This window comes from Aythya ferina, assembly GCF_964211825.1.
Source record: "Aythya ferina genome assembly, chromosome: 3".
Classification (NCBI taxonomy): Eukaryota; Metazoa; Chordata; class Aves; order Anseriformes; family Anatidae; genus Aythya; species Aythya ferina.
The window spans coordinates 34,853,417-34,881,231 of record NC_140298.1 but is presented as its reverse complement, the minus strand read 5'-3'; the positions used below and the strand labels follow the sequence as shown (position 1 = coordinate 34,881,231).

Here is a 27,815-nt window from a genome sequence, read left to right as displayed (position 1 = left end):
GAGGAGGCGGAGGCCGGGGAGGTGCCGTGGGCCGGCCGGGCGCGGTCTCCACCCGCCCTCGGCTTCTTCAGCCCCGCGGCGGCTTGGCGGCGGCAGCAGCCATGGGGGCGTCGGAGGCTCAGCGGCGGCGCTGGGGGGTGCCGGTGCTGCTGGTGGCCTATGTGGGCTACGTGGGGCTGGGGGCCGGCGTGCTGCAGGCTCTGGAGAGGCCGGCTGAGGTGCAGGCAGCCCGGCGGCTCCTCCAGCAGCACTGGGAGCTGCTTGCCAACCACACCTGCCTGCGGGGGGCCGCCCTGCAGCGCCTCATCCAGGTAAGCCCCTGCCCTCGCCGAGCTGGGCCACCAAGAGGGGGGCTTTCAAGGGGGCTTCTCTTGGCCCCGCCAGCTTTGGTTGGGGTTTAAGTGGTGGGAGGAAGGTGGTGGTGGTGGGGTAGGACCTGGTGTTAAATGCAGGTGGTTCTGGCTTGCTGCTGAAGTAATTAAGGATGAGTTAGAGATACCCTGTGGCAGCTTCCAAGTGATGAGTTCTAACGGAAAGGCTTTGGTGTGGTAAGTTGGATTGCGTTTTGTGTTGGTGTCAAACCTTTTCCTCCTCCATCAGTTTTCTACCTGTTAATTAAAGGGAAGTGAAAAAATCCTAGTAATGCAGTGCAGATGTAAACCTCAAAAAGTTTCTGAGGTTGTTTGCAGGATGGCTGTAAAATACACAGGTGGACCAAATGCAATCTTACCGAAGTTCAAGTGGCTACATTTTGTGGTACAGAAATGAGAGAAATGAGCAAAATGGCCTTCATGTTCACTCTCTGTTTGAAATTTAAAAAAAAAAAAAAAAAAAAAGAAAAAGAAAAAATAAAAAGAAAGAAAATATAATCTATAATATTGAAATGTCATAAATATTTGCCCAAACCATTCTAGATCAGTGAGTTCTGGTAGTTGGTTATATGCTGCTTCTTTTGGGTGCCGCCTACCTGGAATAGGCACTGAAAAACAAAAAGTGGGGTGGAGGGTGCTAGCGGTGTTTGGTAGTGTCTGGAAGCATGGTAGCTGGTCATCAGAGCTTAAAAGACCTAAAAGATAAATATTTCCACCACTTTTTTTAATTTCTCCGGCAGAGATAAATAAATAAACCAGAAACACATCAAGCGGATAATCTTATCAGGAGTTTCAGTAAGACAAAACTGTGCTGAGAACCTTTGTCAGGCTCTCATCCTTTGACTTTCTAGATGGTAAATCCTCAATGGCAATCAGTAGCAGAGTGAAAGTGCAGATTGCATTGTCAATCTTCAAATTTGGTCCCTTGAAAGCTACTATGGTACCTACTCTTATTATTTATATTGTCTGTTGAGTACAGCTCCAGCTGAGGAATATAGATAGCCTTTTGAAATAATTCATCTGGGAGGTGTGAGAAATGCATCAGAGCTGACCAGCCTGGCATTGCATGGAGGCAGCTTCAGACTGAGTTTCATTCAGTGCCCATGGGGCTGCAAGGGATTTCTCTGGGTGAATGAGAGTAATGAGGTGATAGTAGTAGAGGAAGTAGTCTCAAGTGAGTAGGTGGAAAGGTCGTTACAATGTCGTTCTGGTGGTTTGTTTTACTGCAAGATGACCTCTACTAATTCTTCATACCATCTGGTAGGCAAGAGATTAGGACAGCCACCCAAATCCCTTCAGACCAGCTACAGCTTTATTGTGCCATGTGAGTATTTAATTGTGACCTGAGCATGCCTTGGATGAGTACATTAAAAGAAAGTTTTGTTTCATTTTATACAGAATGTCTGTGCATGCATTCTTCCTTTGAGAAGCTGTAGTCCATTTGAATGGCTTTGTGTGCTATTTTCAATAACTTTCACAGTGAGAAATTTATCTTAAATAAATAATCCACAGGATTGCTTCTTTCCTGTACTCTTTTTTAATTTCCTATGTCACATTGCTCATTTACTGTAAGTGTGCTCAGAAAAGAAAAAAAAATTCCCTGTACAGTAAATTGCTTAATACAGAGTTTATCAGGCAATGCATCAATAACCCTCTTCAGATAACAAGTTTGTATTCTAGATACACAGCTGATTATTTGCAAATAAGAAAGACATATAAAGAGTGTGAAAACATAAAGCAGTGAATGAATTTTAATTGCTTTGACATTACTGGCAGTTCCTTTCTATTTTCATACGGCTTTTCATCATAGATAATTCTAAACTCTATGTTTATTTTAAAGTGAATAGTAGCCAATATGGAATAAAATCCCAGTTTGCTGAAGCAATGTACAAACATCATTTTACAACCTGTTTATTGCTTAGTTCCTAGTTACCAGCCGCAACTGGAGATCTACTCGTCCAGCCCTTGTGCAGATGGAAAGCAGCAGAGAGCTCCTGCCTTGAGGAGCTTGCATGAGAGCATTGTGTGAGAACGGGCAGGAGGAAAGGCAAACAAACCATGCCATGGTAGCTAAACTAGAAAACTCATCCTGTTATTTCAGTGGCTCAGATCTTTCTGGGTCGGAAGCAATTTTCTAATTAGCAAAACAAAAGAGAGAATGAGCTGGAGATAGCAGACCAACAAAAACTGAACAGCAGAGGAGTGTTAGAACTGTGTATATGACCTCTGTAGTGGTAGGTCCCTGCTTCCCACAGCTATTTTTTGTCTGGCTCCTCCCCTGCAGGGTTCTGCAGTTCTGCATTTTCTAAATAACTGAGGGTAGCACGTGCAACTGGCTTATGTATAACCACACACAAAAAAAAACATGCATGTGTGTTACTATGTACATACATTGAATGTGTGTGTGCATATGGGGAAGATTGACTTGCATTTTTCTTGGCTTTCATTACTTATGCCTAGAGTAAGGACAGCATAAAGGAGAATTGAGAGACTCCAGCCCCATATCCCTCTACTGTGCACCCAGTAACATCTGCTCAAGGAAAACATGTTTGGGTTTGACCTATCTCACCCTAGGCTGTTTTTCTGACACTGTAAGCAAAGTCTATGATACAAACACTTGTTAACCAAGAACAAAAGTAAACAGATCCTCAAGAGACAGTAGGCAACATACAAAGTGGACAGTATCTGGCTTGTTATTGTAAATGTGATGGTGGTCTTCATGTGGCAAAATGTGAGGTCACATCAAAGGAAGCTCTAAATTACACAGTTTGCAGAAGGTAGAAGCAGATGCAATAAAGCAGATTTCAGATTATGAACCCTCAGTACAGTGAAGAACAGTAACTGGACTCCACTGGGGGGAGGGAAAGTTATCCAAGAGTTGCAGACCAGGTAAGAATGATATTGATTACAGATTTGCGAATCTTTCCAAAAGTGTCCAATGAGTGAGGCTGCACTTTCTGCTTTGTCACATCTTGTGGAGCTGAGACCTATTCTAACCTTTGTGGGGGAGAGGTCTTAGCCACACCGCCTAGCTTGATGCACTTCTCTGTTTTACTGCCTAGGAGGAGTATACATAGCACTGCTGCAGCTGAGCTGTCCCCCGAGCATGTTCTTCTTCCTGCAGCATTGTCAGTAGTTTTAGACACTGATGTAGCTATAGGCACTGTGCTTTTCCACATCTCTTTTGTCAGAAGATTGTGTGTAGGGTCAGACTTGCAGCACTGTGTTGGGCTGTTACTGGGATATCCTTTTCATGCTGTCCTTGCCTTTTTTTTTTCCCTGTAACCTTATCACCTAATACAGCTGTTTCCTGTATTATATTATTCTACCCACTTTCTACTATTGTAGATGCAAGAGGCTAATTAAGCCATGTCATTTACATAAATTGGGAAGGAAAAGATCAAAGGTGAGCTAACAATACTCCTGCCTGGAAAGATTGAAGGTGTAGTGGAAAGGACCTAATTCTAAAGGGCAGGCCATAAACTGAAAGCCTGCAGGTGGACCTAGATACTGTTATCTCCAGAGTCAACAGCTAGAATCACATGAAGTTTGTGATTAAAAGAGCAACTAGCTCCCACGTGACTGGAAGATCCTCATCAATACTTTGGATTATGCTGACATTGAACCAGCAGAGTTTTGTGCCAGCTGTCAGGAAATAAAAACCTTCAAATGCAGTTTACTAAAGTCATCTTGTCCACAGATGATGTCGCAGTGGTTGACCATTAGGGGGTGAGTAACAGAGATCACCAGCTCCATAAGGGACTATATGGAGCAGCATTGGATCCTTCTCTTGTGGAGCAATGATATTTTTATAGGACCCACTTTAGTCAAAATTTCCATTGGCTTGTCACAGGTGACACAGGGTTCATCCTCTGTAATTGCTCTTTCTCATTACCATTTTATCAAAATGTGTTACAGTTTTGATTAAGTTATAGCCAGTACACTTTTGCCCAGACCCATATCAAAGAAGGAAATGAACTGTTAATTAAAAAGAAGTGTGGTTATGTTACCAAGAGTATGTGCATTTTATGTTCAGTGCTTACGTTATCTGCTAGCCTTTGACAGAAGTTGTTAGAGAAAAATTTGTAGGAAATTGTTGCATAAAGCAGGATGGACAATAGGATAGTGGTACATTGCTGGACTTCTTGGAAGGTAAGGAGAAAATCTACGGATGTGCAGTTGTTTCTGGTGAGTCAACTCACTCTTAGGTCTTCTGGTTAATGATGTAATGTCAGGTACCTGTATTTAAAAAGGCGGACTTGGGACACCATGCTAGCAGCAGACATCTAAATACAGGGGGTGCCTATCAGAGATGTTACATCTTCTCAGCTGTTTAAAGATGCAGGTTGCTCTTAGAGTTACTTGTCCATGATAGTCCATCCCCATCCTTTTTAAAGCAACTAAAAGGAAAATAACTACTAGAGAAAGATCTTCTCAATTTTACAGAGATGATGTAACACAACCTGCTGTGTTCTGTCCTGTAGGTTACATAGGCAGTGCCTTGTACCAGGTCCTATTTGCTCTTGAGTCACTCGTGTTCTTGGATTTGGGAAGCAATAACAGTGCTTTGGCCCTTGAATCATGCTGCACTGTCTTCCTAGATATAAAAACTTAATTTTCAGAAAAAGTGTTAGTGGTTCAGGGTAGCAGTGATTGTAGCACTGTTTACTGCATCTCTCGATCCTTCCCCTTAGAAAAGGAAGCCTATGTGGGTTCTAGAAACCTTAGTGCAGATCCATCACCGACAGTAAAAGTCTAAAGAAAACAGCTGGAGTCTATAATCCAGCATCTGTAATGAACCTTGTGCCTGCTTTTCTTTTGGTTAGAATTCAAGTAAGCTTCCACTCCAGGCCAGAACAGGGGACCAGAGCTCATAGCTGGGAATGGTGCAATCCATAACCTCTTTTTTGAAGTTAGTTGACCCTTGTCCTCACAATCTGAGACAAGATTAACATTAATATTTCCTTCTGATTACGGCTGGTATTCTGTGAAAAGTAAATGAGTGTTTATATATAAATATTACACGTAATTTCTGAGGCACGATGTTTGTGAGTTTATATTTTGTCATTAATCTAAATGGTAGTTTGGTGGCTTGGAAATGCCTCCTTTCCCTCATTGATAGACACTTCCTCACCTTTATAATCTGAAATTATACAGCTTTCAGGAGGCCATATACTCTCTGGAGAAGGTGATTTTATATAAGAATGTGTATGCTTCATCTAAACTTGGGAGTGAAGTTTCTTACTCCAATCACTTCTCATGTTTTTTTGCCTTCATGGAGAACTGCTTCCAAATGCAATTAGGAAATGCTGCTGTTGCCTATGAAGATATCTCAAGTTTACTGTGAACTCTGGCCAAAATGCTGTAGTTCAGAAGCACAAGGACAGCAACAGTGACTGGAATCGTAGTTTATAAAAGTCATTTGTGTGACTCCTTCCATGATGCTTTCCTCCAGTAAAAAAATTTTGCCCAGAAATGTGAGAGAAATTTTGAGCATAGTCCAGGAAGAGTTAGGAATTCTCATGGGCATCCTTTGAATGGTCATGATCTTCCATGGCTTCCTGTTCCCCCGTGTCACTTTGTATCTTATTATTGGTTCTGGGGGGAAGGAGGGTGGCAGATAGATCAGAGTCAGTCTGATTAATCATTTTATGTAAACTTTGTTTCTCTTTCTATAATCTTCACAGCAAAGAATAATGTTCAGGAGAAGGTAAAGATTGTGAGGAAGGCAGCGTCTCAGCTCAAGTATACACATGTGTTCATTCATCATTGCTGACTTTAAGTGCATTTTTTGAAAGCTGTACCCAACTCACCTGAATCAGCACAGATCTGAAGAATGAAGTTTTCAGTTGGCATTAAGGAGGTCAGAGTAAATAATGTTTTTCCATTTGGCAGCCCTTGCTGATCAGAAGCCGTGCTGCAGCTACAAGCTGGTGGTGGAGGGGCCCACATGTGATAAGAGGGTTTAGAAAAGAGGAAGTGGATAAGCTGGGAGTTGCCCAGAACTGATAACACAGCACACATGGTGAATGAGAAAAAAGATGTGGCTGAAAGCAAGAGTGACTCCACAGCAAATGAAAAATGAATAAACTTGTGTTTTTCTGGGAAAGAAGAAGATGTAACTCAGAAATTTTGAAAGAGAAATATACTCCATAGGCTGTAGGTATTAAGCTTCTGGAGGTATTTACGTAGGCTACCTCATTCCTCACTTTTTTTTTTCTTCTCTGAAGAGTAAAAACTCTATTGGAAGTGTAATTCAAACAGGTATTTTATTTTTTGCTGGTATGACTGTAGCTATATTGATTTTGTTGGGGCAAAGCTCTGTGGGGTGGTTTTACAGGAGGAATGAAGCATTCAGTGTCAGTCATTTGTGAAAGTACAGTCCCAAAGCTGAAAAGGGCTGAAAGGCAGGATGAAGCAGTGATTTTATATATTTTTATTTGTGTTTCTTTAACCTCAATAAGGAAGATGGGATACTGTTGTTTTTGGATGCTCCTGGAGGAAGAACCAGCAATGGTTATTCTAACTGAATAGAGAGAAGGAAAGAAGGTAATTGCCATTCTAAAATAAGTTTATGTCTGAGGCACATTAGACAAGGGAGTCAGCAGAAATCTACAGCTTCCTCATGGAGTTACCCGTGGGCTTGAATTAAAGGAGGGAATTCCCTGCAGAAGTACACGCCAAACTAGGCTTTAATTTGTAGTGGGATGTAATGATCTAACATAAAGGGTGCACTTGCAAGTATTAGTTTGTGATGTTCCTAAGTGAAAACTTCAGAGCTCGTGGTTGAGTAAAACCAAGGTGGAGGCCAAATGTAAGTAACCAAAAGCATGCTTTTCACAGAGGTGTTGGGACAGATATCTACATTTAAATGTTTAAGTCATGCCTTTTTTCTAATTGCCAGCTGCAATGAGACTTGACCATGCAAGTAGGCTTTGTGTGGTACTATCAAGAAACAGAGCAGCCTAGTTCATGAAAAAATGTGGCAGCTTGCAAAGCTTCATTGACTCATGAAGCCCAAAAATATCAAAGCTCATCATTTATAAATCCTATAGCAATTCCACAAAAACCTCTATAGGAGGGTTAATATGATACATACAGGATTTGTCAGCAAAGTAGACCCTGTGACTAACAAGTTACTATGATTATTTTAGAGGGGGGAAATAAGTGCAAAAAAGTTACTTTCCTATGTTATGTAGCTTGTCTGTCTGTAAAAACCAAAGCAGAACTGGGTTCTGGGTTTTTGTTTTTTTTTTTCTGACTATTTTAACCACCCACTGTTTCCTTCCTATACTTCTGAGTTACATGCATGACCTTTCAAGTTCCTGAAATATACAGCCCAAACCCCACAAGTTCAAGATGGATTGTGTTCAAGCATTTGGTGATGGTGACTAGTATATTAGGTCAAGCAGATAGCACTTTTTTTGAAAAATGGATTTGAAACCCTGCTTCTACTAGGTACCTTTTAATGTATCAGGTTTTAGAGAAGACACCATGTAAATGATTATCCTAAATAAAAGAAAAATAAAAATCCTTAGTATTTCTCCCCCAAATCAATGTAAAGCAAAGCAGGAAATGTCTGGTTCTCAAAGCCAGGCTAAAGAGACCTAGCAGATGTCACCTAATGTATGTGATTCGATTCTTGCACCCACAGGCCAATTTTTATTTTTTTTTTGGGAGGGGGGGGGGGAGGGGTGGTGCTTTTGCAATGAGAAAAGCGGGGAGAATCCAGCTGTTGTACTTGATCATTTATTAGTTGGGTTTCTCCTATGTGTTCTCTCAAAATGACAAACTACTTTTAAATTTATTTCTTTTTGTGAAAAAAGTAACCAAAAGCAGATGCCTAGAGAAGCCTGTTAAATTAGTGCAAGTATGCACTGATATTTCTCTGCCTCCTCAGCCTCCAGGAGTTTGCGATCCAATAACTTGCTATGCCAGAGGTAATTTTTGTGTATTAATAGCCATCTGTGAATTTCTTTCACAAATCTGCCTATATAGGCACATCTGTAAACTCCATCACTTCTGCTCTTCTCAGAAGAATAAATTTTTATTTTTCCAACATTGTTGCTGTGAATCAGAGGTTGTCTCTGAATATTGTAATAAAAGTCTTACATTTTAAAAAAAAAAAAAATGTTAGTATTGTTTTCTCCACCTTCTAAGAATCCTCCACTTTCAGGGTTTCAGCAGTAGCTCTGTTATCCTGCCAGTATTCAACTTGACATTTCTCCTGGGAGTAACAGTTTATTCAAGTGGTTTTGATTTTCATGATTATTCAGTGATCCCCATATCAGGTTGTAACAGTCACAGTGATCCTCACAGTTAACCATGTTGTCTGGATGTTTGATAACAAGTTTTAACACAGAAATGCTTAGCCAGAGGCTTACTGCTGAAGGCTCTTGAAGACCTCTTGTAAGTATGTGAAGTACCTTAAGCCCAGAAACAGAAGCAGTGGGCACTGCAGGCTCAGTGCTTGCTGTGTGTTACCTCCTCGTAAAGGTGAGTGCAGGATCATCATGCCATTCACTGCAAGTGCTTGAGCCTACCTGTCTACCTCTTGAGACAAACTATTTCCTGGCAGTAGCATTACCTCAGGAGAAGTTAACACAGTGCAGACATTTCACTGTTGAAATCACTGCAAAGCTAGCATGGTGCTTACACCTGCACAGTCTCTTGTCCTAAACCATGCAGAACTGAAGTGATGCAATGATGTGAAATTAAGCACTTAATGCTTTGGTTCCTGTGACTTGCTTCTCACATGACATCCTGTTCAGTTTGCTGATTTCCACTTCCTATGTGGAGAAACTTTCAATTCTCTAGGCTAATTCAGCCACAGTTTCTTATCCTCTCTGGAGTTAAGGTGTCTGAAGTTTCTGGCTTTAAAAACTTGGTATCATGTAATGTTGTCAACTTCTTAGCTTGTACCAGCAGGACAACAGGCAGGAGAATGGAAAACATGCTGTATGCAGAGGGGCTTCATACCTCTATCTAGTCAAGCTGGTAATTTATCTGAGAGCTGGACTGTTGGTGTTCCAGCATGTATATACGTCTTCAGGATTAAATATATGGAACTGCTGAGATGACAGGCTACACAAGGAAAGTTTGAGAGAATAACAAGCTTTTTGTCTTAAAATTTAGACAATAGTTTCTCACAGGGAGAAGGGAAAATACAGATCTGTCATCTATTGAAATTTCTAGTGTTTCCCTTGGCATATGGTTTGTTTAGGGAGTTATTTTATATTCTTGGGCACCCTGATTCCTGACTGCAGAACTGCTCTTAAACCTGAGGTCAAACATCATCAGAGATCATGGAGAACAGAGAAAGGTCAGAGCCTGCATCCCATACACCCTGACGAACCCCAGTGCAGACACTGGCTGTGGAAGAAGTGGAAATTACATGCAATCTATGCAAAACGAATCCTGCTGCTGGAGACTTCCTGATGTAAAATCTTTGTCTCTTTCTCTCCCTCTTCCCTTTCTCCTCCTCCTCCTCCTTCCCCCCCCCCCCCCCTTTTTTTTTTCTAAATGTATTGCTCAACTCAAGGAAGCAATTAACTGAAGGAAGCATAATGTAATATAGCATCTGATTCTTAGCCCTTCTCAGAGTAAGGGCTCTCTCCTCTATCTTGTGCAGAGAAAAGCAGAAGAGCATTTTGTCAGACTTTAATGGGTTATGATGCAACCCTGAATTGTTGCAATTAATTGCCTTGAGTTATGAGTAAATGAAGGTAAGTCTGAGAATGACTATCAAATGGTGTTTCTCCACTTGGAAGAGAATGTATGTTGCTTTTAAGAGCTGTTCCTTATTCTTAGTGTGAGAACTAGTAGCTCTGGAGAAAAAAGATAATGGTCCTTATAATAAAGGTGCTGACTGAGTCTCTAGAAACTACTTTTAATTCACAGCCATGTATGATACCAGGAATTGCTTACAGCATAGCATGTCTTCATCTGTAAAATGGGACAAAGCTGCTTTGCAGGCTTGAGGCACTGGTTTGCTTGATGGATGCACAAACCACAATTTCTTTGTAAAACTTACAGCTGCTGCAAGTCTAACCTGAGAGTGCTTCCTTTTATTAGTAATGAAAGCTTTATCAGCAGTCTTACAGTGCGGTAGGGATAGTGTTGGGTATCTGTGTGTCTTTCTCAGAGTTAATGAATTTTATTTATTCTTGACTACACTTTGCATTCAAGGAAATCACCTCCAAAAGATTTTTAGTCTGTGGGTGTGAAAAGCTTAGCGTATGTGCTGTGACTAACGTTGTTTTCAACACAAGTAGGTTCAATGTCATTAACTTTATTGGCATGAGAATGCATAGTCAGATGTGGGCAATGTTAAAATGTCTGTTACCTTATTTTGGCATAATTCTGTACACTTTGCCATGATGACATCTGAGTTGTTCCCAGGTGGTTTGAACAGAATTGAGTGTCCCACTAATCCAATCCATTTATTTATACTTGGTGTAGTGAGGTGGGGACAGGGTGCACAATACTAGTGGGCTGGCCATTCTGTGTAGTTTGTCATATGTTACACTACATGCTTTCCACCCCAGTGTAGACAAGGTATCCAGCATGTATCATTTATGTTTGCACCTTTACTTGCTGCTCTGGGGGTTCTGCCTTTAGAATATGCTGTCTGGAAACACTTTCTTTTCCTAGCCTGTATGCTGTAGGGCAGTCAATAACTATCCGGAGAGGCTTTCGCTAGGCAACTCTTGCCCTCCAGTCTCTTCCACGTTTACCTGTATGATCCACCGTGTGCGCATGCAACTTTCTGTTATTCTGTAGATGCCATTTGCTTACAGTAAGTATGCTGACTTTTGGCTCTTCTGAGTTTGTGGGATCTCATGTTACTGTCTCTTTGCAGGGTATCATCGAGGCCTACAAAAGCGGCGTAACCCTCCAGGGAAACACCACCAGCCTGGGCAGGTGGGACTTCAGCGGGTCTTTCTTCTTCTCCATCTCTGCAATAACCACCATTGGTAAGAGTTCCCCACTCACAGGACAGCCTTATAGGTGGGAAAGGAGCAGGAATGAGGATGTGTGCTATCAGATACTGTCCAGCCTTATGGGACTTAATATAGCTTGTCTATATCATAGCACTCTATAGTTTGTCTATGTCATGCAATGGGTAAGCATGCAATAGACTAGCCCTAGAACTAAGAATGCTTCGTTATTGCCATTGCAGTAATGACCTCTAATTAGATGCAGGAATAATTAGCTCAGTACATATCCCTATTAAGTTACTCAATTTTCTAGTCCTGAAGTAGTATCGCTTCAGGGTGCTGCAATACCTACACTTCCTGTCTCTCAGAATCACAGGGTGGTTGAGGTTGGGAAGGACCTCTGGAGGTCACCTGGTCCAACCCTTGCTTGAGCACCCAGAGCAGGTTGCCCAGGACCATGTCCTGGCCGCTTTCAAAAATCTTTGAGGAAGGAGACCCCACAACCTCTTTCCCTATACTTTTCTATCCCTTTCCCAAGCCTAGTGCTGTCTGATAGGTAGGAGATGAATTGTACATTGAAATGAGCTTTTTCTGTTACAAGAAGAAGAAAGGATTTTGAAAAACACATAATATTGAATGCTAAATCCTTGGATGTGTTATTTGTGATTTATTCTTTCTTATTTCTACTTGTGTTGGCTGAGGGCCTGCATGTGTAGATTGAAGTCCCATAGTTGGATAAATGAACAATTCAGTTAAGTCAAATTCCAAGCAAATGAGTAATGTGAAGCTATGAAGGAGTGATGAGAAGGGGGGGGGGGGGGTAGAGAATGGAAACAATAAAATGGATTTAGTATCTGCATTAGGTAACACCATACCTAATAATTATTGATAGTGCATGTCACGAGTTCCCAAAACCATTAGTAACTTGCCCTGACATCTTTTCTTACTATGTATTATAAAAATGTTTTCTCACACAGTATTACAAAAAAACATGGGGGTAGAGGATGTTGTGAGATAGCTACTGAATCCATTAAAAAAAATAAAAATCAGTTCTCCTCATCTATGTCACATCTGTCAGTTCTCTTCAATTTCAAATACATTTTAGATTCAGAACTTTCTATGTGCACCCACATAGAATATTATTTAGATTTATTTCTGATAGTCATTGAAGATGCATTGACTTCAGAACATTAAGCCCCAAAACAAGAGCTAACAGAGGACGTTGTGTTTTTTTTTTTTTTTTTTTGCTTTGCTTAAAATAAAATAAAATTACTGTGATCCAGAGCATCTTTCAGCCCTGCTCTTCTTGCATACATTCTGTTCTGTTTGGTGTGTCTTACTACCAGGTACGGGTTGTACCAGATGATGGCAGTGGAGCCTCATCAGATAGGGCTGCAGAGGCTGTGGGTTTCCAGCATAAAGCCTGGGCAGTTCTTTCTGGCCTCCAGTACAAAGCAGTATCTGATTAGAGCTGCTTTGCTTGCCTCCATAGTTAATGCTGATTAAATTCTAAACTGTCTAATTTAAATTAATCACATTTAAGGAGAATCAAATTTGTAATGTTAAAATATAAGGGCTTTTTGTGATATTGGCAGAGATCTGGACTAAACATTTCTGGCTGTTACCCTGCGAAAGCCTAAGCTTTTTCCTTTTTTATTTTAGTAGGCTTCTTGCTCCCAGAGTTGGGGTGGTGGGGAGGGAGAACTTCGTATCAGGGGACAAAAGCACCAAGTGTTATAGCTACTTGTATCTTATTGTTTTAAAGCCTTTACTGTGATTCTAGGTGCTTTGCTAATAACTTTGCAATTGTTCATCTCTACACAGAGAACTTTCGCCTTTGATTTTCTGTGGTTTTTTTCGTTTTCCAATTTAAATTGCTAACTGTGTACAGGTTAGTGTCTTAACACTCTGTAGATGACAGTATGCTGTAGAAGGGAATACCACACAGCCTCACAGACCTCCACCACCTTGTGTCTAAGTTAACAATCCTCTTTGCAAGTTTATGCAAGCTCTTGAGATAATAGCTGGTGCAGCCTCATTGACTCAGACATCACTGCCTGGCTTAAAAATAAGGCTGATTTTGTGATGTCAAGCAAAGAGACAAAGTCCTTCCCAAAAAACTCAGTGAAGTTCAGCAGAGTGATTCACAGTACGAAGCTTCATGCGGAAGGCACAGCTATGTAGGAGCTGACACTGTGGAAAAGTGTTTCTTAAGAAGGTTGTGGTGAGGTTTTCATGTTTCTCTGAAGTCCTCACCAGAACTCTCTTTAGGCTACAGGAAGGGATGACAGATTCTTTCCCCCGTTGACACCAGGTGATGAACACTACCTGCTTCCCCCAGTGACAGAGTTTATATCCCTATGACTCAGGATGCGGTCTTTTCTATGCTATGTTATCCCCCTCTTCCATTTAAATCAGAGTCTCAACTTCCAGTAGCGATTAAAAGCAGTACATGAGTTTTGCTTAGAAAGCGTAGTAAGGTTCTGACCTGCAGGCTGGACATACTTGGTACTCTAATCCTGAAGTCTCCAAGACGAGATGTGTATGAAACAAGTGCCCCAAAGCCTGCATAATAATTGGCCAGTTTCATAATTTGAATGGAACTGCATTTATAATTTTTGATAATGTGGGATTGGCAGTCCTGGCCTTCTCTAATTCATTCTCCCCGCTGTTGTGCATCCTTCATTGCTGTATTTGCTTGTCACATCACTCCAGATCCTGTACGTTATCTCACTTTCTGCAGGGTTTTCTATAGGGATTTTCTCTCTTTAATGACTTAGAGAATTATCTTAGTTCCCTTAGAGCTGTACTATTAAACAAAATTAAAGAAAGAGAAAGCAATATGCTGTTCGTTTTATCCTTCAAACTTCTTTATTCCTTACTGACAGTCTCCCCTCTCTGTTCACTCTCTTCCTAGTTAGCTAGGAGGAGGTTAAAGCAAGTTCAGAATGGGGAACAAGATTAAAGTTCCTAAAGTCATACCACCACAGGGTGGTGTAATTTCAGAGAAAATGGAAGGATAATGTCTGAGTTTAGATTGAGGTTACCTGTGCTAGCCTAAGAGAAGGAAGAATATTGTTCTCTCATAGCCCAACTGTCTTGCTTTATCTTAGGTGAGTGGATACCATTAGCTAGTGCTGCCTTCCCATTTTCTGACAGCAGAATTCATTTGCATTAATTTAAACATGAAACAAAGCAGTAAAAGCAAATAAACCATCTCACAGCACAAAGGAAAGTGAAGACTTCCTTCTGTCTTCCCTTCTCTGGTTAACCCAGTGTGAAAGCTCCCTACAGCAGCCCCCTGAAGGAGCTAACAAAGAGGCAAGGAACAGACTGTTGATGAGTTAGGGGTGATATTGGGTATATTGTTGCAGGTAATTAGTATGTTGCATGAATGGTTCCTACTGGAGGGGAGGAACAGCCAGTTCATGGTTGGAAAGTCGTGGAACTCCTAGCAGCAAAGGGCTTTGGGCCAGCAAGAGTTTGTCTCTAAGACTTTGACCTTCTGTACTGCTGCCTAGCATGTGATGGAGCTCCTGTGGAATGGGTACCCTTTAGCCCACCAGTTAACTACTTTAAGACATCAAGGTGCTTTAAAATGTGGAATAACAGCCTACAGACATTTTTTACATTTAAACCCTCTGTGACCCTCAAGTGTGTGCAGAAAAGTTCTCCATTGAATAACAGCATTCCTTTGATTTTTGATCTTTTTTCCTACCCTTAGCACCAGCAGAGCTGATGTAGGGGCTCATCTGAGTAGGAAGCAACACAACAGTCGATGGGAGGTCACTGAGGGATGTGAAGATTGCACTCACAGAAACATCGTCTGAGTTAGCTCCTGAGAAATGACAAATTCAGTCTGCTTTCCTGACCACGTGCCATCTTGCTCCATTGGGACTAAGCGTTGGGACTAAGCACACTATACAGCCTCCAATGTATACACAGTGTGAATATAATGAACAGAAGACTGCAGTAGTCATCTCAAGCATTATCCTGGTCTTTCACAGAAGGTTTTGAGTCATATGTTCAAGGAGTCTACAAACAGTTTTTGCTGTTGCCTGGAACTGGAAAGGGTCAAAACTGCCAAATAACTCTGCTAAAACATGTTTTTAGCGTATTAGTTACTGGTCTCTATCACAGCACCAATTAAAATGAATAGCAATGAGCATCTCCCCCATACCTACTGGTTCAACCTACCAGGATTAAAATGAAGTTTCCCATATTGGACACAGTTCCTGAGGTTCTGTCACCACTGACATCTTCTCCATATAAATTGGATTTAAATATTTTTATTTTTAACTCAATGCAACATTTGAATTTGTCATGAACACAACTCTCATTTAGCCTGAATTAAAACATTCAGGTTACTTCTAAAGAACACAAGTGAAAGAAAAGTTTAGATCTTCTGAAAAGTGTTAGGGGAGGAGCTGGCAGTATACTTCTTGCCAGGAGGTTGGTGGTTTGAGAGGTACCTGAGGGTGTAGGAGAGAGTATGGAGTTTCTTTCTGTGCCTGGGAGAACAGGATTGTGGCTCACCGGAGATCTCCTCAGCTGCCAAGTGGAGCATCTTTCTCAGAGTAGTTAAATGTGTAATGCAAAATAACGTAATCATAGCACTGGCATCCCTTACTGGACTGCCCAACAGCCCTGTGGATCAGACACTCATCTAAGGCAAGGTACCTGGCTCCCAGGCTTCAGTGAGTGTTTGAGTGTTCCAAGCAAAATACTGCCAACAGGTGAGGCTGAGAGCCCTTCCCTACTCCTACACAAGAACAGCCTGTTACCTTGAGATTATGACACTCCTTTGGGAAGTTACGGTTTGTATCCACTTAGGTAGGAGAAAGAATTAAACCAAAATCTCCACCAAAACATGTTTGAATGCACAAACCACTGATAAAGGTACTGGCTAGAGAAGCGACTTTTCACTGGCTTTTTTGTGACAACCTAACTCTGTTTATTTCCCAGCTGAAATTTGGTGAATTTGCAGATTATTTTCAACTGACAAAGCCCACTTTTTTCTTCCTCTCTTTTTTTTTTTTTTTTTTTTTTTTTGTTCTAATTACTTTCTGCTTAAGATACTCCTTTATGGCGGAACAGTGAGAACTGGAGCCAAACAAGCCACCCATTGTCAGTAGCAGAAAGCAGCAGTTATATCTGCTGAACTGAGCGCTTTGCAAGTGGGATATTGCCATGTGAATTGAGAGATATTTCACTGGTACTCCATTAATCATACCTCAGTCTCTTCCCCTTAGCAAGTACTCAGAGCCTCTGAATCCATTATGCACAGGAATGTAGTAGGAAATCAAGGTGGATTTACTGAAGGTGTGTAACAGAAGCACATGAGTAAAAGTGGATGTGATTGCTTAGAAATTAAAACGCTCTTATTTTGCTTCTTCTGAGGAGGATTAAGTAGGACTTTATTTCAAAATGAGAGCAGCTATACAGGAATTTTCTCCTGCTGCTTCAGTGAAACCACTTGCACTTTGATTTCTATGTAGTTTTTGGTGAGCCTCCCTCAGTGTCCCCTGGGACAGGCATGCATGAGGTGAGATCCCAGTAGCAGGTCTGTGACGGGTGTGACACTGCTGACACTGTAGTTTGTTTTGGTCTTTGAAGCTGGTGGAGATCTTCTGATGTATAACCCACAACAGTATAAAGCACCAATTAGCCTCATTCCCTTTGCTGAAGAGAATAATTCCCATTTATCTATTCCTGCTTGAGGTTTGTAACAACTAAGGTTTGCATACAGCTATATTCATACCTATTTGTCTAGCCCAAAAACAAGGGTAAATCATCAGCCAGATATAAATTGCTAGCTATTTTACGTAATCTCAAGTCTTCTGTGCTGTTTGAACAAACCTTGCATCCTGTCTAAAAGGCTAATGGGATGTGGATTTTTTTGGCATGTTTACAGCAGCTGCTCACCAAGTCTTCAGGAAATTGTCTTGAGCCGCTGAGCCCAGGGGCACAAGATAAAACATATGCAAAGCAGGTCTGGTGTTTGGCATGCTGGACTTTCCTGTACACAGTGGATCTTCTTACATCATTGAATTTGCTCTTCTAAATTAAATGCGATGTAGAGCTTGACCTTACTTGCTCTCTATTTAGCACTATGTGGGGTCCCCAAAATCCTGTGCTTCACCCAGTGATCTGAGATTACGGACCTTTCTTCCTCCCTTTCTTGATTTTTTTTTCCTCTTCTCCAGAGGCTGGATAACCTGGAAAGCTATGGCAAAAAGAACTGCCCAAGCCTCTACACAGCCTTTGTTGACTTGAAATAGAAGGGGAAGAAGAAAACAACCCTTGGGAATGGCTGTCCATAGGTGTACGCGACTCATTTTCAGATTTCAGCCTTACGTTAAATGCAGCCCTGCTCTGTCCCATCACAGAATCACAGAATCACAGAATTTTCTAGGTTGGAAGAGACCTCAAGGTCATCGAGTCCAACCTCCAACCTAACGCTAACAGCCCTCCACTAAACCATATCCCTAAGCTCTACATCTAAGCGTCTTTTGAAGACTTCCAGGGATGGTGACTCCACCACTTCCCTGGGCAGCCTGTTCCAATGCCTCACAACCCTTTCTGTAAAGAAGTTCTTCCTAACATCTAACCTAAAACTCCCCTGGCTCAACTTAAGCCCATTCCCCCTCGTCCTGTCACCAGGCACGTGGGAGAACAGGCCAACCCCCACCTCTCTACAGCCTCCTTTAAGGTATCTGTAAAGAGCAATAAGGTCACCCCTGAGCCTCCTCTTCTCCAGGCTGAACAAGCCCAGCTCCCTCAGCCGCTCCTCGTAGGACTTGTTCTCCAGGCCCCTCACCAGCTTCGTCGCCCTTCTCTGCACCCGCTCAAGCACCTCGATGTCCTTCTTGTAGCGAGGGGCCCAAAACTGAACACAGTACTCGAGGTGCGGCCTCACCAGAGCTGAGTACAGGGGGACGATCACCTCCCTAGCCCTGCTGGTCACGCTGTTCCTAATACAAGCCAGGATGCCGTTGGCCTTCTTGGCCAGACCATCCTGCAAATCATCCTAAATATCATGAAAGAGGAAAACTAGAACCCCACTGAAATGTGGCATAGTCAGTGTGGCGTGGATCACATAAGGCACGTATTCCTCAAATTCATTTTCATGGGAACATCTGTCTGATTTACTTGCCTGTGTGTCTCACACCTGTTAGTCTAGATAGGGTGAAATCCAGCAGAAATGACTGTCAGCAATTACATGGAGAGGGGGGAGTGCATAAAAGCGTAGAGTTACTCATAAGTAAAGAACACAGCATTGGAATTAAGGCTGCTTTGTGGTCTTAATTTAGACCCTTTGTTTGACTGCATTTCAAAACAACCTGTACTTACGTAACAGCATCCCATTCTTTCCCAGGGGCTCTCCCCCTTCCCAGGCACAGGCTGTTGGAGGCATTGCTTTGGTGTGTTACAGTGTACATTAAAAACAGGGACTTACAAAACATTCAAACCTAAAGTTATTGGAGGGGAAGCCATCCAGATTGTAAAGTTTAGAATTTGTTGGGATAGAAAAGAGGTGAAAATACATACTGAAGAACAGTTTGCTGCCAGACATTCTTCTGGGGGTAGTTTGCTAGTCTATGTGCATAATTAACTGTTTGTAGAGTTGCCTATGGTGAGAGATTTTGTCAGCACAAAGCTTGGTGCAGAATGCGTAGAAATCACATAGTGGCACTTCTTTCTATGTAGTTGGTTGGTGGCTTACTGCAGTCAGCATTGGATGGAGATTACTGAAGGAATGGGATCCTGTGTAGCCAACGGTGGGTGTTTGTGCCCACTTTTCTCATGTACAGAGCCCAGCCCTTGGACCTCTCCCTCCTGGGGGCTACTCGTTTGTCCCAGAGCTACACCATCTGCAAGCACATTAACAAGGCATCACTGGTGGGAACACCTCCAGGTTTCCACCAAGCCAAAAGTTGTATGTTGCTAGGAGGACTTAGTGCTATTCATGGCAAAGAGATAAGTTTTGCCAGGTTATGTCAATCTTGTGTATGGAGATACACAAATTGCTAAGGAGTGAAGATGATATTGAAATGTAGTCAAGGTCTCTGAATTAATTAATTCACTGTTCAGGTGTTCTTCATGTGCTAGTCCTTTCCTCTTCTTTAAAGCATCCTCTGAAATAAAATTAGATCTGATTTTCCTCATGGCGTAAAACACTTGAAATTAAAGAATTGTAAGTCTACAGATTTACAGGGTATTTTACAGAGAAAATGTGGAGAATAAAGACAAATATTGCAGCATTGTTGTTGAAGCCATGGTTGTCTGAGCCATAATATAAGCAAAGCTATGCTTGCTAGTCAGTATCTTTCATTAGATCAATTGGTGCAATTGGAAAAAATGCCAAACTTTCAAATGCATTTTTTTCTTTCTATCTTAAATTGAAGTTTTTTACTCAGGTTAAATATATAAATTGTTTGTCTTTATTGGCTCATGGCAAACAACTTTAACAAATTTAAGAATACAACTTAAACAAATTTAAGAATAAGGAGTATTTGATACTTGTGGCACAAAAAGGATTGTAAGCAAGGAGGCAGTGGTAAATTCACTAGTCCTGTGGGACAAAGGTATTATTAAAACAGTATTGTTTTGATTCAGAGACCATCTGACAGCCATGCAGGATCATTTACCAGCAAACCCGATGCCAACAATGCTTACAAAAACTGAACTAAACGGAAGTTTTGCATTTACGTCAAGTCCTAGCCAGGGCAGTGGGTAGGAGAGAGGAAATTCACTGGTAAATGGAAAAGGAACTAAATTAAATTATCAGGGGAAGAAATGTTATTTTCCAGCCTGCAATAGGATATGACAAACAATAGATGTAGTTTACAGTTATTTATAAAAAAAGGTCCTTTTGGAACAGTGACCTTCTCTAACTTTTGTAGAAGATGGAGGTTCACCCCCTCTAGGGGAGGAGAGCAAGCAGGGAACATTGTAGATTTAACACCTCATTCCTCTCTGTCCAGGCTATGGGAACCTAAGCCCCAGCACTGTGGCTGGTCGAATCTTCTGCATCTTGTTTGCACTGTTTGGGATCCCCTTGAACCTTGTCCTCCTGAATGAAATCGGGCAAGTGATGTTGCTGGGGGTTCAGCGTTGTGCCCATCGTCTAGAGGAGATGTTTCGCTGGAAGGTAAGCAGTGACCAGGTATGCTTCTCTGTGAAGCTCAGGAGACAAATAACATTTTCTGGTATTTGGGACCCTCTGACTAACAAAGACAGCCTGCCTACCTTCTTGGCCAAAAAGGCAATAATACTCAGGAATAACCGGAAATAAATAAATTTAGTTTATGACATCCCTATAAGGTGTCAGATAAGGCCATTTACTAAATGATGGAACTTTTGTGATGAATGGCTTCCCTTACAGCAAGAGAATTGCTAGAGCCATAGAGCCATTCACGGATATCCCATTCTGAGATAGCTTGTTTGTTTATCATCAGTTGTGGTTAGAATTACATATGTAGGTTATGTGGGAAGATTTGTGAAATAGGTTTTAAAATGTCATGAACCTAGGATTCATGAAAGTAATGATCAATGTGTGCTGACTGGAAGAGCTATCCTGTTTATTCTAGTGGAATGTGCTGAATGTTTGTGTTTTTATGGAGTCCGACATCATCTTCAACCAGAAAAAGTGAGCTCTACTTTCCATGCCACCTTGTAAGTCTTGTCTTTTTTTCTTTCTTTTTTTTTTTTTTTTTTTTTTTTTTCTGTTTTACTAGATAAAAGCTGCCCTGCTGATGAAGACCTGTGCACTAGTATCTGGGTTGTTATTGTTCCTCCTGCTACCTCCCTTGTTGTTCTCTGACAAAGAAGGCTGGACTTATGAAGAGGGTTTCTACTATTCATTCATTACTCTCAGCACTATTGGGTTTGGAGATTATGTGATTGGTGAGTAGTTCCAATTTCATTGTTTTCACCTACTCAGTATCAAAGCAAAAAGTGTGGCTTATCAAATTGGCAATATTACACTGTTAGCAATAGACACACCTGATGATAAATTTGTTGTGGTAGGTAAGTATTGGACAGGTTGGAGAAGACACGATTTCTCAGATAGAAATGCCACATGTGAAAGCACAAAACAATCATTTCCATGTCAATGAGTAGTCTTCCAGCATTCAGGTGATCTGTCTCTTGAATCAGTACAATGCCAGACTGGAGTGCTATTCTTAATCACAGCAGTTGCTGATGGCGCACGTGGTGCACACCAGTGCACCAGTGGTGTTCAGTTTTAAGCAGATGCTACTCTTCATTACCATTGTCAAACAGTGAACATTTCCCTGGTCAAAACCCCAGACAACTGCTTTCTAAAAGGCAACTTAAGTCACTTTGGTGTAGACTGTCAAGCACCAGGCACAGTGTAGTTTTCGTTGCCAAAACATTTTGTCAGAGGAAATGGGTTTGGACCCACGTCTGGTACATTTGCTGAAACACAGTACACACCTTTTTGATAAAGACTTTCTCATTAACAAGAAATTGATTATAGAAACACATGCACCCTTGAATCCCTGGGAGACAGAAAGACATAAACACCTTACTATGGATTCTTTATATTCATTTCTTCATAGTGCTTCCTCGGTGCTTAGATAATTTAGTGGTGTTACCATAGAACTTGTCTATAGCATGTCAAAGTTATGACTAGAGCTTGTGTAGACATGCTTTAACTAGCTTGAATCAAGTTATCTTGGGTAAGGTTATCCAAATTGAGCTTAACAGAAGCTAGCCACTTCAGCATTTTATAGATGCTTCTGAACTCTGCACTGCAGCAGGTTTATTTCTCTCAGCTCCTGATAACTACTTTTGAAGTTCTTCTCTAGTACATCTTCTCACTTCCAGGCATACCTTCACCTTTGTGGTACCTTTGTAACTAGCATACCAGCATAGACAGACTAGGTTCATATGGGAATAAGTGAATACATGTCTGTGACCTGTGGCATGTAGAGGACAGACCATTTGGGCCTTACAATCTTGTGTTTGTAGTTTGTCTCTACATAAAACTAAGCAAGGCCAGAGCATGAGTTCATGCATTATTTTGCAACTGTCGCACTGTTTCCCTCTTATTGTGATTCCTGGCACTGTTCTGGGCCAGGTAAATTCTGAGGGATATCACATGCCATGTTGTTCCCTTTGGACGCAGCTGCAGTTTCGGGAGAAACATGAGCCAGGCTGTGGCACCTAGAATTGAAGTTATAAAGTGGTCCCTAGCCTGTTTTATTTAGTAATATTGTCATGGCATCTCTTACTGGCCCTGAACTCTATTAATTTACACACTGAGTAAGTCCTTCTGTTAGAAGCATTGTGCCACATAGGTCCTAAACTACTGATCTTCTCATCCCCAAGATTGTACCTTGATGCACACAGATGATCTCTGTGGATAAAGCATTCTCTTTGGAAGACTCAAATAGTCTTTCTCTATTTTTTCATTTATTATTTAGAAACTAACAGTTTTTATGCCTTTGAATTTAGCACTGATGAAAGGTGCTTGTTTGAAGGTTGAATATAATACTTCTGGCAGAAATTCACCTTGATATAGAAAGGCAGCCCAAAGAGTAGTTACCACAGAAGTGGTTGGTAGCTCCCAAAGGTTTATCAGTGACTAGCGACAACCTCAAAATGCCTTGCAGTTCCATTATACTGAAAATATGTACAATGTATACAGAATATGTACAATGTATTCTGTACTATATAATAATACCAAATGCAAATAATTTAATGAGGCTTCACTGACCAGTTACTGCTTATCATAATCTTGTAGACCATAACAGTTCATGGACCACAATTTGGAACCTGCTGGTCTGTGCAGGCAATGACAGGATAGGATTACTACATCGGACTGGTCACAGATGATAAACACCTAAATACCTGCCTCTGTGGATGTCCTGTTTCAACCCAGCCCTATGTGTGAGTTTCATTGCAACTTGGGACAGGGTGTGACTTTCAGGAGCACAGAGGCACCATGTCATAGGTGTTAACTCCTCATGCTCTGTCCCAAAAGAATCAGGTGCTTTGTAGTATCTGCCATGCTACAGGTATTCAGCTATAAAGTGACAAACCTTTTTAAGGTAAGGAAAATAAATAACAGGATTTGACGAGCAGTAGAGAAAAAGCTGATGCAGAGACTCTACTGTCTCTAGTTTGTGCATTGTACCTTTCCTTAATGTGCCCCAGCCTGCTGCCCAGACACGTCATAAGACTAAATTCATTCCTTTCCTTTGCCTCTGTTATTATTTTTTTACATGTATATTACTATTTCCCCCTGTACTCAGCTCTGGTGAGGCCGCACCTCGAGTACTGTGTTCAGTTTTGGGCCCCTCGCTACAAGAAGGACATCGAGGTGCTTGAGCGGGTGCAGAGAAGGGCGACGAAGCTGGTGAGGGGCCTGGAGAACAAGTCCTACGAGGAGCGGCTGAGGGAGCTGGGCTTGTTCAGCCTGGAGAAGAGGAGGCTCAGGGGTGACCTTATTGCTCTTTACAGATACCTTAAAGGAGGCTGTAGAGAGGTGGGGGTTGGCCTGTTCTCCCACGTGCCTGGTGACAGGACGAGGGGGAATGGGCTTAAGTTGAGCCAGGGGAGTTTTAGGTTAGATGTTAGGAAGAACTTCTTTACAGAAAGGGTTGTGAGGCATTGGAACAGGCTGCCCAGGGAAGTGGTGGAGTCACCATCCCTGGAAGTCTTCAAAAGACGCTTAGATGTAGAGCTTAGGGATATGGTTTAGTGGAGGGCTGTTAGCGTTAGGTTGGAGGTTGGACTCGATGACCTTGAGGTCTCTTCCAACCTAGAAAATTCTGTGATTCTGTGATTCTGTGATACTACAGTTGCCAGTTTAGCCCGTAGAAGCCTCTTTGCATGAAACATTGGGGAACTGTAACCAAAAATATGACTGCTCCAAGAGGATCACAAATCAAGCAATCAAGCAGAGTTAACATAATTTCAAGCTGTCTTCCAGGGCTCAGTTCTTACAGATTTTAGTACTGTTTGGGTCATTACCTCTCTTAGAGACTCACTCGCATCTGGCTTAACAAGGTATGTACACCAGTACATAAAACCTGCTTACCTCTCTGCTTGCAGGGAGCCCCTGTTACATACTACTATGATGTTGTAAAGCTGAGTGATAAATGGAGAAAAGAAACTATGAACTTAAATAAGTGAACAATTTCTCTTTAATATAGTCTAATTTTGATTTTATTTTTTATGGGTAGTCTTCACAGTTCCTGGGTCTATATAGAAATCACTAATATTAGGTCATATTTCTGTCCTCTGTCTCTGCTTTACATTAAATGCCTCCTTTGAGGTAAGTCTTGATTCAATGTAGAAATGTTTTGGGTGATTCTGTTGTAGGGATGAACCCAGACCGCACCTATCCAGGCTGGTACAAGAATGTAATCTCTCTTTGGATCCTCTTTGGGATGGCCTGGCTAGCACTGGTTATCAAATTTTGCATCAACTTACTGGAGAGCTCCAGTGACTTCTGTCAGTGTAACAAGAAGAGCACAGAGTTGGCAGAAGACTTAATGGATGATGGCAAAAACAGTATGACGGGACTTCATGATGTGGAGAGCTGCAATGACAAAGACACAGAAACAAAAGGACCAGATGAATGTCACATCTACACAGCTCCTGCAGAAGCACTTTAGAGAAGAAACATACTATTGGTATCTTATATTTCAGTGCACCAGAGATCACTGCTTAGAAATGTGGGAATGGAGCTGACCTGATGTTCACACGGGGATGCAAACCTGTTTGTTGAGTCTGAAATGCTTCTATTCTGAATTGAACAATAGTAACAAAATATTTCTTTTACAGCACCACCAAGAATTACTGACAGGACTGTTAACCAAAAGTAGATTTACATAGATAATACCTACCCTCCCATATATGAGGTAAATTTTGACATCTGTACCCAGCACTACCCGTTGTCCTTTTCTTTGCGTGCAAAGTTCTTGAAGCCTCCAATTATATGTAGGGCATTTTGCAAATACCTCAACTAGAAAAGGAATTTAATACTGTGTCATTTAATACAGGAAGCAAATGCTATGTTGCCAAAAGGCACAGTGAAGAATCTTATTTTAAAGAACCTGGCAGTGACTGCAAGTGTGCTTCATCACCTATGTGCTTGTGCTTGTCAAAGGTGGTAATGTATTTCTGCTGCCTGATCATTAGTAGGTGGATGGCAATGAGGCAGAGCATGCAGAAGTGCCTAATAGTAATTAAACGTTCAATTTTCTTAGGGAAATTTCTACATCAGAGGTCCATTAACAAGAGGGTAGGTAGTTAGGGTATTCTTTACCACAGAATTTTTGCAGGATCATCCTTTGTAAAGTATTATGTAAACCAAATGTTATCAGCTAAATGCAACAGTTTATTTGGGTGCATTTATTCTTTTTCTTGTATTGGAAACCAGAAAAGGTGGACTAGAGGCAGTTCTAAGTGCCCATGTTTCCAGGTTTATCATGTGGCCAATGTTAGCAAGGGCAACTTTAATCTAGAAACAGACTGAAACACCTTTAACATTGATCAAGAGATTAAAAGAACCAACAAGTCTAACTCCTGCTGCTCTTTATATACCCATATCTATTCTTATTTTCGTATTTCTGCTGTGCTACTTGCATCCTAGAGCATTAACTTCGAAAATTTGACCATGGTAATAAACCAGAAGGAAACATTTGAGTGAGCCTTAAGCTTCTGCATTGGACTTACATTCCACACAGAGATAAAAAAATGAGTAGAAAGCACAGCCTGTTGGGCTATAAGGCTCAAGATTTAGAAATATACATAGCTGGACTCCCAGCAATGCAGTGAATGAAAAGTTTGCAGTCTTTCAGAAGATAAGTTCTGGAACATGTATCATGAAAAAAATAGTTCCCTGAGTAGGCCAGTCTGAGTGTCGGTATGTGGTAAAACCGATTATAGAAGAAAATGCAGGAAAGGAATTTGCTAGATCAAATTTGGTCTCTCAGCCTTTTCATCATCAGCCTTTTGCCGACTCTGTAGTAATAAATGCTCTCTCAAGTACTGTTTCAATAGGCAGCAGAGATACAAGAGGGAGGTAGTGGAAATCTCAGATTGTAGTTGGAAAATCAATGCAAAGCAAATACAACTGAATTTTTTGAACATTGGGTAATTCATTAACAGCCTTCTGCATGATCTTTTTGGTTTCTCCTATGTTTTGTCTTGTTTATTTTCAGTGATGGACACAATGTATTTTTATACAGAAAAAGATACACAATGTATTTTTTATTAAGTCCTTAATGGACTGGCCCACAGTAAAGGCCAAAGTGTATTTTTTAAACCAAAGTGAATCAAGATCACACAGCATAAAATATTATGCCCTTTTATACATATCTTTTACACCTTCTTCCAGGTGCAAAACTCAGCAAATAAATTTGTATCTTAAAATCCAAATGCCTAGAAGGTGGTAGGAGTTTCTACTGTCAAATGATGGGAATGGCTACGCTAAATCTATTCCATGTTTAATTTGAAATGTCACAGGCTCTGGGGATTTCTACCAATTCTGCTCTTCTGTAAGAAGACTTGGCTTGAAAAGAGTTTCTTCTCCTCAATTTGGACGTCTGTTTTATGAATCTAATCTGCTTCAACACTCCCATGTGTTTGTAGTTTGTGGGTGAGGTATTCACAAATTCTTTAGAGATTTAGGCACCCCAGTCCCACCGAAGTGCAAACAGTTGCCTTAGGACAGCTAACAATTCTGAGAACTGGGAGGAAGAGGAACTCTAGGAGTAGTCCCCAAAAAAGGGAAAAAACAGTAATTCTTCATAAATCTCACTGCTTCCACTGTGCGTAAGGGTTCATCAACAAACAGAAGCATGTGGCTGGATCTCAGTGACTCAATATCTGCTCCAGAAAACGATGCTGATTCACTTCCTTCCACAGCTGCCCAGCAGCTCTTCACCAGCACAGTTGTGCCACTAACTCTCTGATACAGCATACTTAACAGGAGGCTTATCTGAACTGCTTATTGATTTTCCAGAGCTGCAAGTTGCCTGTTTGTGTCACAGATCACCTAAAAAATATGAAATAAATGGGCCAAATACCACCTCTGCTTGAGTTCTCTGACACCAAATTAGTATGTTGTCATTTATGAATATCCTTTTATTCACAGTTTGGCAGCTAGCTTTTGATACAAGCAATAAATATTATTGTATCTGAGTCCTCACAAACTGCTGTGCCTCTAGCCTTTCTGTTCTTTGCAAAGCTGTGCTGTGGTTAAGTGACATGGATGAATTTGTTCCCAGAGGGATGAGGAGAAAATGGAGTTTTGCAATATCACAAAAACATCATCACCGATGTGTCTACTCTACCAAAATATGAAAGGTTATCTGCTCAAGAGTAAAAATAAAGAAAACAAAAGCATGGTGCTGTTATCATTGTTGTCACAGCTGACTTGGAGTCCTCTGTAATCTGCATTGGAAAATTACAGATGCTCCTTGATTTATTTTTTTTTTATAGTGTCTCTTCCTGTTCAGGT

At 41.2% G+C, this 27,815-nt stretch overlaps 1 protein-coding gene across 1 annotated transcript; it reads left to right on the top strand.

Annotated features, from left to right (window-relative positions):
- Window positions 1-78: 78 nt before the first annotated feature.
- Window positions 79-27,507, top strand: KCNK17 (potassium two pore domain channel subfamily K member 17). The gene is made up of 5 exons (XM_084513858.1): window positions 79-311; window positions 11,233-11,347; window positions 20,299-20,465; window positions 21,052-21,220; window positions 24,668-27,507. The coding sequence occupies exons 1-5, from the start codon at window positions 102-104 to the stop codon at window positions 24,961-24,963; spliced, it is 957 nt and encodes a 318-aa protein (XP_084369984.1). The 5' UTR covers window positions 79-101; the 3' UTR covers window positions 24,964-27,507.
- The last annotated feature ends 308 nt before the right edge of the window (window positions 27,508-27,815 follow it).

Excerpts from the sequence above, each read along its gene's own strand:
- KCNK17 (XM_084513858.1), top strand. The coding sequence starts at position 102 with ATGGGGGCGTCGGAGGCTCAGCGGCGGCGCTGGGGGGTGCCGGTGCTG. Across the intron at positions 20,466-21,051 it reads AGGAGATGTTTCGCTGGAAG|ATAAAAGCTGCCCTGCTGAT; the intron begins GTAAGCAGTGAC and ends CTGTTTTACTAG. Across the intron at positions 21,221-24,667 it reads GTTTGGAGATTATGTGATTG|GGATGAACCCAGACCGCACC; the intron begins GTGAGTAGTTCC and ends ATTCTGTTGTAG.